The following is a 16899-nucleotide window of genomic DNA, read 5'->3' on the forward strand; positions in this document are numbered from 1 at the left end:
ACACTTACAGTAATGCTTTTATGGCTGAGGACTACAGTTGACTTGCTAACTTTAGGACAGCAGTTGTCATGAACAGTTTTGCATTCAAGTTTCCATCAATGAAGAGTTATAACTTCAACAAAACTGACTTCATGTTAAAACTGTTAAAAATGTTATAATCACATTGTTATCACCCAAATGAGGATGGACTCCCTTTTGAGTCTGGTTCCTCTTGAGGTTTCTTCCTCATGTCGTCTGAGGGAGTTTTTCTTGCCACTGTCGCCACACGCTTGCTCATTGGGGATAGATTAGGGATAAAATTAGCTCATGTTTAAAGTCATTTAAATTCTGTAAAGCTGCTTTGAAACAATGTTTATTGTTAAAAGCGCTATACAAATAAACTTGACTTGACTTGAATTAAGTGAAACGAGACCGTCAGTGATGGTGTAGCTCACTCCAGCCCCGTCTAGTCCAGAAGGAACAATCTAAAGTGGGTCACCTTGAGCAATAAATGTTGCAAGCTATATACACTATATACAAACTATATACAAGCTATACTATGTACACCCTAGGAATACCTACCTATTTGCCAGAAAGAATCCCAAACGGTGAGGAATTGACTGAGAAGAAGCAATTTTTGTTGAACTGCTCATTAAGGCTTAATTAGTCCATAACTTCATTAATAATTGTAATTAAGCAAATCTGGGTAGAAGTTAGATGCAGCCTAGGTACCCCTACCTTCATGCCAGAAAGAATCAAAGTTGGTGAAGAACTGACAGAGAAGAAGCGATTTGTGTGGAAACTGCTCGTTAGGGCTTAATTACTCCATATCTTCATTATTAATTGCAATTATGCAAATGTGGGTAGAAGCTCTATACACCCCAGGCAGACCTACTTTCCTGCCAAAAAGGATAAAAATCAATGAAGAATTGAGAGAGAAGAATCAATTTTTGCGAAATGTGGACGATACCGGACGGACGACGGAATAAGCTCATCACCTGTCGGCCGGATGAACTAATAAAGAGGATTATTAACACTCTGAGCAACTGGCATCCTCACTATAAGAGAACCATTCCAAACCCTAGACCTCAACTAGCTCCAAAGAAATCTGCACAGCAGTCCAGAGCAGAAAGAAGTAGAATTTGACACGGATGATGCATAATTGTAGAACCACAGTCACATACAATACTGTGGCAGCGGGGGCGTGGTCTAGCATCGGTCTGTGACAGGAGGGCGGAGTCGGGGAAGTTAAGTGGCAGAATCACTACACCTGTTGTTAATTAATGTGTTTGTGTGTCTTCCCAGTGACCGCACCCTATTTAAGGAGAGAGAGTGAGAGCAGAGGGAGCTCTCTCCACAACCAGACGGCTGATGTGTGTGCATGTGTCTGAGTGTGTGTTTGCAACTGAAAAGTGCAAATAAAAGAGAGTTTTGTGAGATCAGTTCTGTCCTGCCGTCCTTCTGTGCTCCACCCACCTACATGGACTGTTACAGTGGTGCCGAAACCCGGGGTCCGAGCACAGAAGACAACAGCCCCATGGAGTCCTCCACCTTCGCCGACCTGATCCACGCCCTCGCCACGGCCCAACAGAGCCAGCACCAGGCGCTGCTCGCCCTCCGAAAGGAACAAGAACAACGGTTCGAGGCCCTGGTGCTGGCACAACAGGAAGATTGTCGGGCGTTCCGGCACCTCCTCACGTCGGCGGGGTCCACCATCTCCACCGCCGCGGGCCCTTCCCCCCTCACCCTCACGAAGATGGGCCCGCAGGACGACCCCGAGGCATTCTTCACGCTCTTTGAGCAGGTAGCAGAGACCTCGGGGTGGCTGGTGGAACAGCGTGCGGCGCGCCTCCTCCCCCTGCTAATGGGAGAGGCGCAGCTGGCCGCGCTACAGCTCCCCGCCAACCGCCGGCTGGCCTACGTGGACCTTCGCCGGGCCGTCCTCCAGTGGGTGGGACGCACCCCGGAGCAACAACATCAGCATTTCCGCGCTCTGCGCTTGGAGGAAGTCGGCCGGCCGTTCGTGTTTGGCCAGCAACTCCGGGACGCCTGCTGGCAGTGGTTGAGGGCCTACAGCTGCGACGCCGAGGGACTCATCGACCAGGTGGTACTGGAACAGTTCGTCGCGCGTCTACCAGCGGGAACTGCAGAGTGGGTCCAGTGCCACCGCCCGGCATCGCTGGATCAGGCAATCGAGCTGGCGGAGGATCATCTGGCGGCTGTCCCGACGGCAGGACAGCAGACGACCTCTTCTCTTCTCTCCTCTCTCTCTCTCTCTCTCTCCCCTCCTCCTGTGTCTTCTCCTCGCCCCATTCCCCCACCGCGGAGACGGGGGCCGGCGCCACCTCAGCCGGCCCGCCGCACCCGCGGTGCCCTTCCGTGTCTCCCTTCTGTGTCTGTCTCTCCCCCCCTCAGGTGAGTGAGCCCCAGAGCACAAGTGCAGAGAGGAAGCCTGGGCCGGTTTGCTGGCGCTGCGGGGAACCGGGCCACCTCCAACAGCAGTGCTCGATAATGGAGGTGGGCGCGGTGGTTCGGATCCCCAGTGCACCAGGAGCCGCCCTCGATCGGGCCGGAGTGTATCGCATACCGGTGAGTATCCAAGGGGATACATATCAGGCGTTGGTGGATTCTGGCTGTAATCAGACCTCAATCCACCAAAACCTGGTGCAAGACGAGGCATTGGGGGGAGCACAATTGGTGAAGGTGTTGTGTGTGCACGGGGATGTTCACAACTACCCTTTAGGACTGATTGGCTGGGATTTCGGGGTTTAATGACACACTTAGTAAAGAGTGGGTCCTACAATTTGACAGGGGGAGGTCCCGGTGTCGCTTTGGCGGGAGCAGCTGTCACAGAGCCGTCTACGTCATCTCCGCGACAGAGTGAGGAGCCTCCGGCTCCTCCTCTCTCTATTGGGGAATCCCTCGCGGATTTCCCATTAGAGCAATCGCGAGATGAGACTCTGCGGCATGCGTTTGACCAAGTGAGAGTAATCGATGGTCAAACGCTCCAGCCGAACGCCACCCCGTCCTTCCCCTACTTTGCGATTATGAAGGATAGATTATACAGAGTGACGCAGGACACTCAAACTAAAGAGCGAGTCACGCAGCTTTTAATTCCGAAGAGCCGCCGGGAATTGGTATTCCAGGCGGCTCACTTTAATCCCATGACTGGACATTTAGGGCAGGATAAAACACTAGCCCGAATAATGGCCTGATTCTATTGGCCGGGGATTCGCGGCGATGTCCGTAGGTGGTGTACGGCATGCCGCGAATGCCAGTTAGTAAATCCAGCGGCCATTCCAAAAGCGCCTTTGCGCCCTCTACCGTTAATCAAGACCCCATTCGAAAGAATTGGGATGGATCTCGTCGGGCCGTTAGATCGGTCAACACGAAGGTACCGCTTTATATTAGTTCTGGTGGACTATGCAACGCGATACCCGGAAGCAGTGCCTCTTCGCAATATCTCAGCACGCAGTATTGCGGAGGCACTCTTCCGCGTCATCTCCCGAGTTGGGATCCCGAAAGAGATTCTGACTGATCAAGGCACCTCGTTTATGTCACGAACACTGAACGAACTGTATGGGTTATTAGGTATTAAGCCGATCCGCACCAGCGTGTATCACCCACAAATGGACGGTTTAGCGGAACGGTTTAATCGCACCCTTAAAAACATAATTAAAAAATTTGTAAGTGAGGACGCGCGTAACTGGGATAAATGGTTCGAACCCTTGCTCTTTGCAGTGCGAGAGGTCCCCCAAGCCTCCACAGGGTTCTCCCCATTTGAATTATTATATGGGCGTAAGCCGCGCGGCATTTTAGACGTGCTGCGAGAAAATTGGGAGGAGGGACCTTCACCAAGCAAAAATGAAATTCAATACGTTATTGACCTGCGCGCAAAACTCCACACACTCACACACCTAACCCAGGAGAATTTGCAGCAGGCCCAAGAACAGCAAACCCACCTGTACGACAAGGGTACGCGCCTTAGAGAGTTTGCACCGGGAGAGAAAGTACTCGTACTGTTGCCCACATCGAGCTCTAAATTAGTCGCCAAGTGGAAAGGACCCTTTGAGGTCACACGGCGAGTCGGGGACGTCGACTATGAGGTGAAGCGAACGGACAGGGGTGGGGCGCTACAGATTTACCACCTCAACCTACTCAAACTCTGGAACAAGGAGGTCCCCGTGGCGTTGGTGTCAGTGGTTCCGGAGAAGGCAGAGCTGGGGCCGGAGGTTCAAAAAGGAACATTAGCATCACGTCCCTCTCCGGTCCCCTGTGGAGAACACCTCTCCCCGACCCAACTTGCGGAGGTTGCCCAGTTGCAGACCGAGTTTTCGGACGTGTTCTCACCCCTGCCCGGCCGCACTAACCTCATAGAGCACCACATTGAGACGCCTCCGGGGGTGGTAGTGCGTAGCCGCCCTTACAGGTTACCCGAACACAAGAAAAAGGTGGTTTGGGAAGAACTCGCGGCCATGCTCGAAATGGGCATCGTCGAGGAGTCCCACAGTGACTGGAGCAGCCCGGTGGTCTTGGTACCCAAGGCCGACGGGTCGATCCGGTTCTGTGTGGACTATAGAAAAGTCAACGCGGTGTCTAAATTCGATGCGTACCCAATGCCTCGTATTGATGAGTTGCTCGATTGGCTAGGCACGGCTCGTTTTTACTCGACACTGGATTTAACAAAGGGTTATTGGCAGATCCCCTTGACTCCATTATCCCGTGAAAAAACAGCCTTTTCCACACCGTTCGGCTTACACCAATTCGTCACACTTCCTTTTGGGCTGTTTGGGGTGCCCGCTACGTTTCAGCGGCTGATGGACAGGGTCCTCCGCCCCCACGCCACCTATGCGGCCATGTACTTAGACGATATCATTATTTATAGTAATGACTGGCCGCGGCACCTACAACACCTGAGGGCCGTCCTTAGGTCGCTGAGGCGGGCGGGTCTCACGGCCAACCCGAAGAAGTGTGCAATTGGGCGGGTGGAAGTACGGTATCTGGGCTTCCACTTGGGCAACGGGCAGGTGCGTCCCCAAATTAACAAGACTGCAGCGATTGCGGCCTGCCTAAGGCCCAAGACCAAAAAGGGGGTGAGACAGTTCCTGGGGCTGGCTGGCTATTATCGTAGGTTTATACCTAATTATTCGGGCGTCACCAGCCCGCTGACTGATCTGACTAAAAAGGGGGCACCAGATCCGGTCCAGTGGACGGAGCAATGCCAGCGGGCTTTTTCTAAGGTTAAGGCTGCACTGTGTGGGGGGCCACTTTTACACTCCCCTGACTTTTCTCTCCCCTTTATGTTGCAGACGGATGCGTTGGACAGAGGGCTGGGGGCCGTTTTGTCCCAGCAGGTGGAGGGGGAGGATCGCCCCGTCTTGTACATTAGTCGCAAGCTGTCGGTGCGTGAGGGGCGCTACAGTACCATCAAGAAGGAGTGCCTGGAGATCAAGTGGGCGGTCCTCGCCCTCCGGTACTACCTGCTGGGATGCCCTTTCACCCTCTGTTCGGACCGCGCGCCCCTCCAGTGGCTCCACCGCATGAAGGATGCCAATGCACGGATCACCCGTTGGTATCTGGCACTCCAACCCTTTAACTTCAAGGTGATCCACAGGCCGGGGGCGCAGATGGTCGTGGCGGACTTCCTCTCCCGTCGGGGGGGGGAGTCGGCTGCGGGCCGGACGGCTGCCCGGCCTGAGTCGGGCGGTGGGGGTATGTGGCAGCGGGGGCGTGGTCTAGCATCGGTCTGTGACAGGAGGGCGGAGTCGGGGAAGTTAAGTGGCAGAATCACTACACCTGTTGTTAATTAATGTGTTTGTGTGTCTTCCCAGTGACCGCACCCTATTTAAGGAGAGAAAGTGAGAGCAGAGGGAGCTCTCTCCACAACCAGACGGCTGATGTGTGTGCGTGTGTCTGAGTGTGTGTTTGCAACTGAAAAGTGCAAATAAAAGAGAGTTTTGTGAGATCAGTTCTGTCCTGCCGTCCTTCTGTGCTCCACCCACCTACATGGACTGTTACAAATACGTAACGGTTTCACAAGTTTCACTTGTAACTTTCAGAGTTTTGGAATCTGGTGCACATTGGTATTAGTATAGTAATATTTTTGCACTTTATAATCTTATTCTTTGTTATGATATATTGCTCTCAGTATCTCACAGACGTCCATCACATCTCAGCTAGAGTAGGCTACTGCAGTAACCCAAGATTTTCTTCAGCTAATGTAATCATGACATTCATATTTTTACTAGGAGGAAGGAATAAAGCCCAGGAGCAAGCTTGGGCACTTTTTTTTCTCTCCTTTTCATTCAGCACTCCCCCAAAATGAGATTGTTTACCAGGATTTTTCATTTCCTTTGACACATTTAGCTTCCGAAGGGGCACATGTGAGGTAAAGAATATTGCAAATGTGCCAGTATACGCAAGTTGGGCTTTTCAGGAGGAATTGTTATGGCAGTGATTCTACATAGTGTATAGTGAAAAGGACTGCTGTTGCAAGTATATTATTCCCAGACAAATGTAAGGCCTGCTGACGTCCTACTCTTCTCAGAGTTTCTGTAACCCTCCTGTTTTATTCCAAAATGAGCAACAAATATAATGTTGACTTCTATACTGCAATATCTGACTCAATTATTTTTGTTGGTCAAGTAACTTTATTTGAACCCAAAGGTAACAACTTGTTGTTCTTTATATATGTATAAATTGCTGAAAAAGTTCATGCTGGCTAAAACAGAAAGGTGTGAGCATTAGCTGTTTCAGCAGTTTGTGCTACAGTAGCTCTTCTGTGGGATTGGGCCATATGACTAGCCTTTGTGCCCCATGCGAATCAATGAGCCTTCGACACCCATGACCCTGTCGCCAGGTCACCAGTTGTCCTTCCTTGGACCACTTTTGGTAGGTGCTAACCATTGCATACTGGGAACACCCCACAAGATGTGCCATTTTGGAGATGCTCAGACCCAGTCATCTAGCCATCACAATTTGGTCCTTGTCAAAGTCGCTCAGATCCTTATGGTTACCCATTTTTCCTGCTTCCAACACATCAACTTCGAGAACTGACTGTTCTCTTGTTGCCTAATATATCCCATCCCTTGACAGGTGCCATCGTAACAACATAATCAATGTAATTCACTTCACCCGTCAGTGTTTTATTATATTTGATTTTTATTAGTGTACTTTACCTTGCCCTCCAGATGTTTTGCTGTTTCCACCAATTGCTGCAGATCCTTTGGTCTGCAAGAAAGAAAATGTTTTGTTGTAGTTTTCCTTTTTCATTTAGCAATCTTGTTATTATAGCAAGTCTCACAAAATAAAGGGATTACAACAATCACATACATGTATGCACAGATTATACTACAGTTATTATTTTCTGCAGGAATATCAGGCTAATACTGGAGTTCTTTTATGGACCAGCATGTTTTCTTGAGGCACATCAATGGAGACAAATTGGATGCGTTTCCAAAGCCACAGGGATACAGTGTCTTGCAAAAGCATTCATCCCCCATGGTGTTTGTCCTGTTTTGTCACATTACAAGCTGGAATTAAAATGGATTTTTGGAGGGTTGGCACCATTTGATTTACATAACATGCCTACCGCTTTAAAGGTGCAAATTGTTGTTTTATTGTGACACAAAGAATAATTCAGATTTAAAAAAAAAAACAAATCTGGAGTGTGCATAGGTATTCACCCCCTTTCGTATGAAACCCCTAAATAAGAGCTGGTCCAACCAATTCACTTCATAAGTCACATAATTAGTTGAGTAAGATCCATCTGTGTGCAATCAAAGTGTCACATGATCTGTCACATGATGTCTGTATAAATCAACCTGTTCTGGAAGGACCCTGACTCTGCAACACAACTAAGCAAGCAGCATGAATATCAAGGAGCCTCCAAACAGGTCAGAGACAAAGTTGTGAAGAAGTATAGATCAGGGTTGGGTTATAAAAAATATCCCACACTTTGAATATCTCATGGAGCACCATTAAATCCAATATAGCAAAATGGAAAGAATATGGCACCACTACAAACCTGGCAAGAGAAGGCCGCCCACCAAAACTCACAGACCGGGCAAGGAAGGCATTAATCAGAGATGCAACAAAGACACCAAAGATAACACTGAAGGAGCTGCAAAGATCCACAGTGGAGATGGAAGTGTCTGTCCATAGGACCACTTTAAGCTGTACACTCCACAGAGTGGGGCTTTAGGGAAGAGTGGCCAGAAAAGTCATTGCTGAAGAAAACACATTTAGAGTTTGCCCAACAGCATGTGGCAGACTCCCCAAACACATGGAAGAAGATTCTCTGGTCAAATGAGACTAAAATTGATCTTTTTGGCCATCATGGGAAATGTCATGTGTGGTGCAAACCCAACACCTTGAGAACACCGTTCCTACAGTGAAGCATGGTGGTGGCAGCATCATGCTGTGGGGATATTTTTCATCGCAGGGACAGGAAAGCTGGTCAGCATTGAAAGAAAGATGAATGGCACTAAATACAGGGCAGTTCTGGAGGAAAACCTGTTTGAGTCAGCCAGAGGTTTGAGACTGGGACAAAGGTTCACATTCCAGCAGGACAATGACCCGAAACATACTGTTAAAGGTACACTGGAGTGGTTTAAAACAGTGATTCTCAACCACTGTGCCGCGGCACATTAGTGTGCCATGAGAGATCATCAGTTGTACCGTGGGACATTATCCAATTTCACTTAATTGTTCCAAAAATTATTATTTATTTATTGCAAATAATTTGTCTTCATTCATCTATGCCAGCGACGTATAGTGACAGGCAGAACAATTAAATACTCTTCCACTAGATGGCAGCAGGTAGCTAATTAACCTGTGTATCTAACTGTTGCCATTCATCTCATCTCATTATCTCTAGCCGCTTTATCCTGTTCTACAGGGTCGCAGGCAAGCTGGAGCCTATCCCAGCTGACTACGGGCGAAAGGCAGGGTACACCCTGGACAAGTCACCAGGTCATCACAGGGCTGACACATAGACACAGACAACCATTCACATTCACACCTACGGTCAATTTAGAGTCACCAGTTAACCTAACCTGCATGTCTTTGGACTGTGGGGGAAACCGGAGCACCCGGAGGAAACCCACGCAGACACCATGCAAACTCCGCACAGAAAGGCCCTCGTCGGCCACGGGGCTCGAACCCAGACCTTCTTGCTGTGAGGCGACAGCGCTAACCACTACACCACCGTGACACCCATTTCATTATATATATACTTTTTTGTGGCATTTTTGTTTGGTGGTGTGCCGTGGGATTTTTCGAATGTAAAATATGTGCCGTGGCTCAAGAAAGGTTGGGAAACACTAGCCTGGGAAATCCCATGCTGCTTTGCACAATCGTTCCGATCTGAAAAGACAGCATGGAAACTATGGTCTAAAGGCTCGCCTGAGTTAGGGAGCCAATCAGAGAGTGGGGAGGGTGGAAAGACGGTGACGCGTACTACTCGACAAACGGAAGCTTGTAGTTTATTTGGGACTGTTTACGGATCACATTTAACATGGCGGCGAGCGATACGAACCAAACTTTCGATCAAGCTTTAGACACTGTTCTGAATTAGTCTGGTTAACACCAGACCATATCACAAGTGAAATAAGTTCGGTGCCATTGTTTTCCTATTTTTGTTTTGCCTTCTCTTTCTCTTTCCTTCTCTTCTTCGCCTCTTCGTCTTCTTCGTCGCTCTAACTACGTCACCGGGTACAACTGCCATGATTGGCCATGGGTTACGTATACGCCAAATGATAGACATTCGCAACGTCCAATAAACGGCCGTTGACAATCGTAAACCACACCTCCCCTACGAGAAATTCAATAGGCGGATTCCAGACCATATTTCACTTGTGATATGGTCTGGTGTTAACCAGACTAGGGAAACACTGGTTTAAAGGGAAAATTTTGAATGGCCTAGTCAAAGCCCAGACCTCAATCCAACGACACCAACGCAACCCATCTAACTTGAAGGAGTTGGAGCAGTTTTGCCTTGAGGAATGGGTTAGATGTGCTAAGCTAATAGAGACATACCCCAAGACACTTGCAGCTGTAATTGCAGCAAAAGGTGGCTCTGCTAAGTATTGACTTGATTTCTGTTTTTTCATCTTAATTATTGTTTGTGTCATAATAAAAAAAAAACAATTTGCACCTTTAAAGTGGTAGGCATATTGTATAAATCAAATGGTACTAACACCCCCCCCCCCCCCCCCCCAAAAAAAATCCATTTCCATTTTAATTCCAGTTTGTAACACGAGAAAACAGGACAAACACGAAGAGGGATGAATACTTTTGCAAGACACTGTAGAATACATAGAATAACATGCAACAGATTAACGTAGAACAGCAGTGAACTTTTTAAAAAAGCAAAGATTATGCAAAAGACATTATATGGTTCTGCTGTTCTTAATTAGTTTTACTTGACTTTGTATTTTGCCCCCATTTTCTCCTCAATTTGGTCTTGCCAATTCCACCTACTAGTTAAATGTCACCTACCACAAGACAACTACCAACCAGGGAGGGAGGCAACCACCACATTTTTTCAAAAACACTGCTCATGCTGTGTCTCTGGGAGGCGTAACACACTCAGAGGAAAGTGCTATCTGGCTTCTTCTGCATGCATGAGCTCACAGACGCCCATGACTAGAGACAGTAATGCCATCGTTTCCTCTCTGAGAACATGGTCAGTTTTATTGTCCCAAGCAATGGATGGCTGTGGCACTGTTAGCATTCGAACTTACCATCTCCCGATGATAGGGTTAGGATTTTAGCATGCGTGACTTATTTGTATTTATTTGCAAATGAACGAAAAAGCAAATAATGTCTTGACAAGCACATAATGGCTTTACCCAATTTTCTTCCAAGGTAGTTTAATCAAATCCAAAAGACCAAAACCAGCCATACCACTCAGGGGTACGTAGACATAATGTTAAATCAATTATTTGTGTTCACTCAAGCATATTAGCTGTGCATTGAAAAAGGCTTCACTGCCGGGACAGAAGGCCATGGCAGTGTATGTTTGTATAGGAAGTGACAGATGAATTAACCAATCAGATTTTGATCTATAATGGGCAGGACCAAAAATTTCTCTCTCTAGGCCTTCTGGAAGGCCAACACGAGCTTCACCGCGAGTCGGACACAAGTAGCACAGGCTAACAACCGAGAAACTAAGATTTCTGTCTCCAGACTCTTCTTCCACGCACATGTAGCAATGTAATAATTTCATAATTAGTGTAACACACCTGTAGACATTATCGTGCTTGGGAAGTCTGGAAAGAGGTAAGCTGGCTTTGTGAATCCTGCATGGACAATATTCATTAATACAGTATATATTTTATTTTCCCAAGATATGATGTTTGTTTGGGTTTTTTTTATGTAAAAATGTTTTGACACACGTCCACTGTTTGTAGTGGATAAAATATGTAAATTAGCATTGTAAAATTCCGTGTGAAAAGTCGAGTATTTATCTGAGTAGCCATTTGGCTGGGTGCTAGCTGGTGTATTATGTGTAGGGATGCCAGAATTTTTTCCCCTGTCTCTGTGTGTTGATAGCCCTGTCATTCATTGTTTTCCAGGTATGTTTGCCTGACTATGTTAAGAAAAATCTTAAGATCTGTCATATTTTATTCATTACTATATGGTTTATTTCATTTATTGTATGTTGCAGGCTTGTAGTACTTGAGCCCGACTCGTTCCCTAACTTTAAGGACTCGTCACTTGACTCGGACTTGGACTCGGACTTGTGCATTAACTGCATTCGGTCCCGTAAATTGGAGACAAGGACTCGGATTTTTTCTTAATTTTTTGTAACATGTAATAATAATTTGGCATAAGATATTTATATCTTCATTAGTTTTTATACTAATTTCATGCAAGAGAATGCACATTCACCTGTTCATACGTCATGTTCAGGAACAAACTAACATTAATGGCGCTAAAATGCCTGGAGAGAACGCCGCTAGGACTGTCTGCTTTCCTTATACCGTTCAAACTTCTCGTGCAGTGGGAAAAATGCACTGCTAAGTGTTCCATATGTAGAAGAACTATCGAGGAGACGACGGGGACAACCTTGAACTTCAATCGTCATTTGGCAAGACTCCACCCAGAGAAGGAAGTGACATGCTGTGTTCTTTGCTCTGTTGATAGCAGGGCTTGCTGACTAATGAACTAGCTAATGTTAACCCTCTCTCATGTTATTTGCCCTGTTGATAGTGGGCGGGGCTTGCTGAACGATGAGCAAGCTTTTTATCTGTAGCCTGTTAACTAAAATGGGGCAGTCAAGCAGTAACGTTAGTCCAACACAACAACAGAGACGGTTTCACATAAAGGCAGCAACAGCCACCGTCAAATGGTGCAGATGGAGTCTTGTTCTCGGACTTGACTCGGATCAATAGTGGACTCGACTCGAAATTTTCTTTAATTTTCTTTAACTTTTTTAAGTCTGTTCTACGCCTTATAATTACAGATGTGCTTCAGATCATAAATACATCCCTGAAAAAAGCTGTTGTAAAGCCCTACTTAAAAACAATAATCTGGATGCTTCAGTATTGAACAACTACAGGTCAATATCAAATCTACCATTCATCAGGAAAATCCTTGAAAAAATTGTCTTCAATCAATTAACTGCCTTCTTGATATCAAACAGCTGTTTTGATAACTTTCAGTCAGGATTTCGTGCCAATCATAGCACTGAAACAGCGCTGATTAAAGTTATAAATGACATACGTCTTAATACTGATGCAGGCAAAACATCGGTCCTGGTGTTACTGGACCTCAGTGCAGCTTTTGATACTGTTGATCACAACATACTGCTATATCGACTTGAACACTGGGTTGGGTTGACTGGTAAAGTTATCAATTGGTTAAAATCATACTTAAAAGATAGAAGCTTCTTTGTTACCATGGGAAATTGTACCTCAACATCAATGTCCTTGACCTGTGGTGTCCCCCAGGGGTCGATCCTTGGACCATTACTATTCAACCTTTATATGCTCCCACTTGGACAAATTATCAAGAACAACTCAATTTTGTATCACTGCTATGCAGATGACACCCAAATTTATTTTGCTCTATCACCTAATGATTATGCCCCCCTTGAATGTCTCTACCAGTGTATCGACCAAATCAACAACTGGATGTCACAAAATTTTCTTCAGCTGAACACAGATAAAACAGAAGTAATTCTATTTGGGAAAAAAAGATGAAAGACTCAGGATTACCACTATTCTTGACACAAAGGGGATTAAAACAAAAGATATTGTTAAAAATCTTGGTGTTTTCATTGACACAGAGCTAAACTTTGATAGTCACATGAACGCAATCACTAAATTGGCATTTTATCACCTAAAAAACATTTCCAAACTAAGAGGACTTATGCCAAAAAATGATCTGGAAAAACTTATACATGCCTTCATCTCTAGTAGGGTTGATTACTGCAATGGCCTTTTCACAGGCCTGCCAAAAAAGACCATAAAACAACTTCAGGTGATTCAAAATGCAGCGGCTAGGGTTCTCACACGAACAAAAAGAACAGAGCACATTACTCCAATTCTAAGGTCCCTTCACTGGCTTCCAGTAAGCTACAGAATTGACTTTAAAGCATTGCTGCTGGTGTACAAATCTCTAAATGGTACAGGGCCCAATTACCTCTCGGATATGTTGCAGCGGCCTAACCCAATCAGATCTACCAGATCGCAGCAGCAAAATTTACTGTTAAAACCTGTTGTTAAAACAAAGTGTGTTGAAGCAGCTTTTAGCTACTATGCAGTACAGCTATGGAACCAACTGCCAGAGGACATCAAAAATGCTCCTGCTGTTGGCAGCTTCAAATCTAGATTAAAGACCAGGCTGTTTTCAGATGCTTTCTGCTAACTGATAAATATCGTCATCTTTACATGTTTTAAACTTTACTTAACTTTTACAGTCTCTGCATGTTTTAAACTTTACTTAACTTTTATTCTATTTTATTCTGCTGTTTTTTTTCTGAACTTTTACTTCATTTTATTATTTTATTTCTACTATTGTTTAATTCTTATTATTTTTTTCTCTCTTCTTCCCCCTTTATTTTATGTAATTTTATTTTCTATTGTTTACTATTTTGCTTTTACCTCTGTAAAGCACATTGAACTGCCACTGTGTATGAAATGCGCAATATAAATAAACTTGCCTTGCCGAATGACTTGGACTTCACTCAGACTTGAACACTGGAGACTCGAGACTGGACTCGGACTTGAGGTTTACTGATTCAGCTACAACACTGGTACATTGTAAACTACACTATATGATCAATATCAAGTGCACGACTATTCTAGTATGTTTTATCTCACAGTGTAATGTAGCCAGCCTACTGAACACTATGTAGCCTACAGTATGTGATTTTTTTTCTTTTTTTTATCATGCTTGGGATGTTTGGAAAGGGGGATACCAGAATTCTTTCCCCTTTCTCCGTGTGTTGATAGCCCTGTCATTCATTGTTTTCCAGAATAAATGCTGACAGATCAACTCTTTGCCTCCTCTGCATCATCTATTAGCCACAGAGACTTTTAGTTATTATTAGAGTAACTGACTGGTTATAGTCGGTTACACACACTCGCGCCAGTATTTTTCACTCAGACTTAAGTATTCATTCCCCTGTGTAATTTACTTAGTTACTTTTAAAATCAACATCGACAACTACACACAACGGAGCTACCTGGCACCCTGCAGCTAATCCCTTGCAAAACCCTTTACCCTGTTCCTTTTGTGGTGTGTCTGGCTAAGTTTTGGCTGAGCTCAAGTCCTAGCTCTAATAGTAACGGTTCACCACTGCTTTACAATATGCGGCATCCTATTCACTCCAATGTCAAGCTCTGTCAGATCCATGCAGTATGTAATGCTTACAATCTTCCTATGAAGATTCACTCTATCAGAGATCATGAGTTTGACCTAGGGTGACCAGACGTCCTGGTTTTACCGGGACAGTCCCGATTTGGGGTTGTGTGTTCCGAGTCCCGACAAAAGTCTGTCGGGACACGGATATGTCCCGGTTTTCGCCACTCGCGACGTTGGCGACTGAGCAGCGTGGGAATCATTAGCGGAGAAATGTCTGCATTTACTATTTTGATGAATTGACAGGAATCGCAAACTTTCCTGGTTACTGCCCCCTGGCCCTGTGGCATGGGTGTTTATTTAGCCACATTATTCCAGACAACAGAACGTGCTGCCATGTAACAATAAAATAAACATTAACTGGCGCAAATATTCTTTGTCTAGCAGCTAGCAGCAGTAATGCCGCAGCAATTATGCCGAAAAGAAAATGTACCTTTTCCAAAGATTTACAGGGCACCTACCCCTTCCTCCGAGAGGTGCAGAACAATGCGCACGAAGCCTACTGCACACACTGTAAGTGTTCCTTCTCCAATATACAGGATCACATTAAAACGGATCACTCTTCTTGTAAATATACGTAGGCTAATGCATTTTGTTTAGGGTGGGTGGATTGACAGTCGCCTTAGCTTTGTTCCTGTGCTTTGTTCTTGTACTGAGTTGGGTAGCCTATGTTGCAAATGCTGTGCGCTCCTGTGGGGGCTTTCCTCGGGCTGTCACCCCTCTCCTCCTTTATTGCTGTTTTGTTTGAGTGTATATTCTCAAATCACTTGTCTCTTTTTTGTTTCTGTTTAACATACCATTCTGACAGTTTGGCCATATTGTTGTGTTGAACAGCTTGTTGCACCTTCCATTAAAGTGTTCACTTTTGTACACATCTTCTTGCTTTATTCATTCAGTTGTGGGGAATGGTTAGTAAGGTTGATTCTGACCTAGGCTATGAGGTCACATATCTACTTTTTAAGTTCATGCTATAGTGCATACAATTTTAGAGATATAGCCTGCATGTGCATATGCATTCTTCTTGGTGTTCTCACAAACAGGTGAAATAAATCAGTTTAAATTTGGCCTACGGACATAGCCTAGCCTATTCTCAGCCATTACAAAATCTGTTTTCTGACCATAATTTAACTGATCTCTATACCACTATGCTACTAGATAACAAAATGCCTGTTTGTTTTATTTCATGTGAGATGTTGATAAATGTGAGCTTCAACAAAATGATAAGAGCACCTCTCTGAGTGTCACGTTTACGTAAAAAAAAAAAAGGTGTGCGTGCACGAGCATGGTCGCGCGCAAAAGTGTCCCGGTTTCAGACTAAGGAAATCCGGTCACCCTAGTTTGACCCACAGTTGTCTGTAGCCAGGAGTCCAACTCTTGCGAAATTAGCAGCAAGGGAGGGAGGGGTGGCATACTTTCTGTCTCCCCTATCAATCATAGCGACACTAGCTAATTGTGATCATCTGTAAGCTCGTGTATGCGGATGTAGGCGTATAGCGCTTTCCTGAGCAACAGTCTGAAAAGATGTGGTCGGCTGGATTCACATCCTTCGCCCTCCCTGATTGGTAGCTGTCATGTGATGGGTGAGATGCCTGATGGGTTGGAATTGGGCGTGACTAAAAGGCATCCGCAAAAAAAAAAAATTCTTGATTTCCAGAACAGTGTCCTGCCTATAACAAACCAACAGAAGGAGCCAAAAATTAGAAGAAGAAAAAAGAGGAAGCTGGCTTTTCTGATCGACACAGTAGGAATCCCGAACTCGTGATGGAGGTTGGAGGACAGTGGAATTTTCACAAGTGGGAGCGACACTTATTCAGTCCTGAGATAAAAGTGATGACTTTTATCAGTGTGTAATTTGAATATGTGTTCTGCTACCAATTAAAAGTCTGTGTGCTTCATTTCATAACAAATCGATTTGTAAGGAGAATGGTGAAACACGCCTCTCGCCTGAAGTCAGCTGGGATTAGCTCCAGCTTCCTCTCAACCCTGACGGATAAGCGGTATACAGTAGATGATGGATAGCTAGTGGGACAAAAAAGCTCACAAAAATCA

The 16899-nt window shown here is 45.4% G+C and overlaps 1 protein-coding gene across 1 annotated transcript in view; it reads right to left on the reverse strand.

Annotated features, from left to right (window-relative positions):
* Positions 1-16899, reverse strand: part of pcp4b (Purkinje cell protein 4b) — a 39961-nt gene that overhangs the window by 15345 nt on the left and 7717 nt on the right. The window contains exon 2 of the mRNA XM_060905258.1: positions 7158-7209. Coding sequence (XP_060761241.1) covers positions 7158-7209 — 52 coding nt within the window. The remainder of the gene's footprint in view (positions 1-7157; positions 7210-16899) is intronic.

The sequence above is a fragment of the Neoarius graeffei genome, chromosome 23 (genome assembly GCF_027579695.1).
Source record: "Neoarius graeffei isolate fNeoGra1 chromosome 23, fNeoGra1.pri, whole genome shotgun sequence".
NCBI lineage: Eukaryota > Metazoa > Chordata > Actinopteri > Siluriformes > Ariidae > Neoarius > Neoarius graeffei.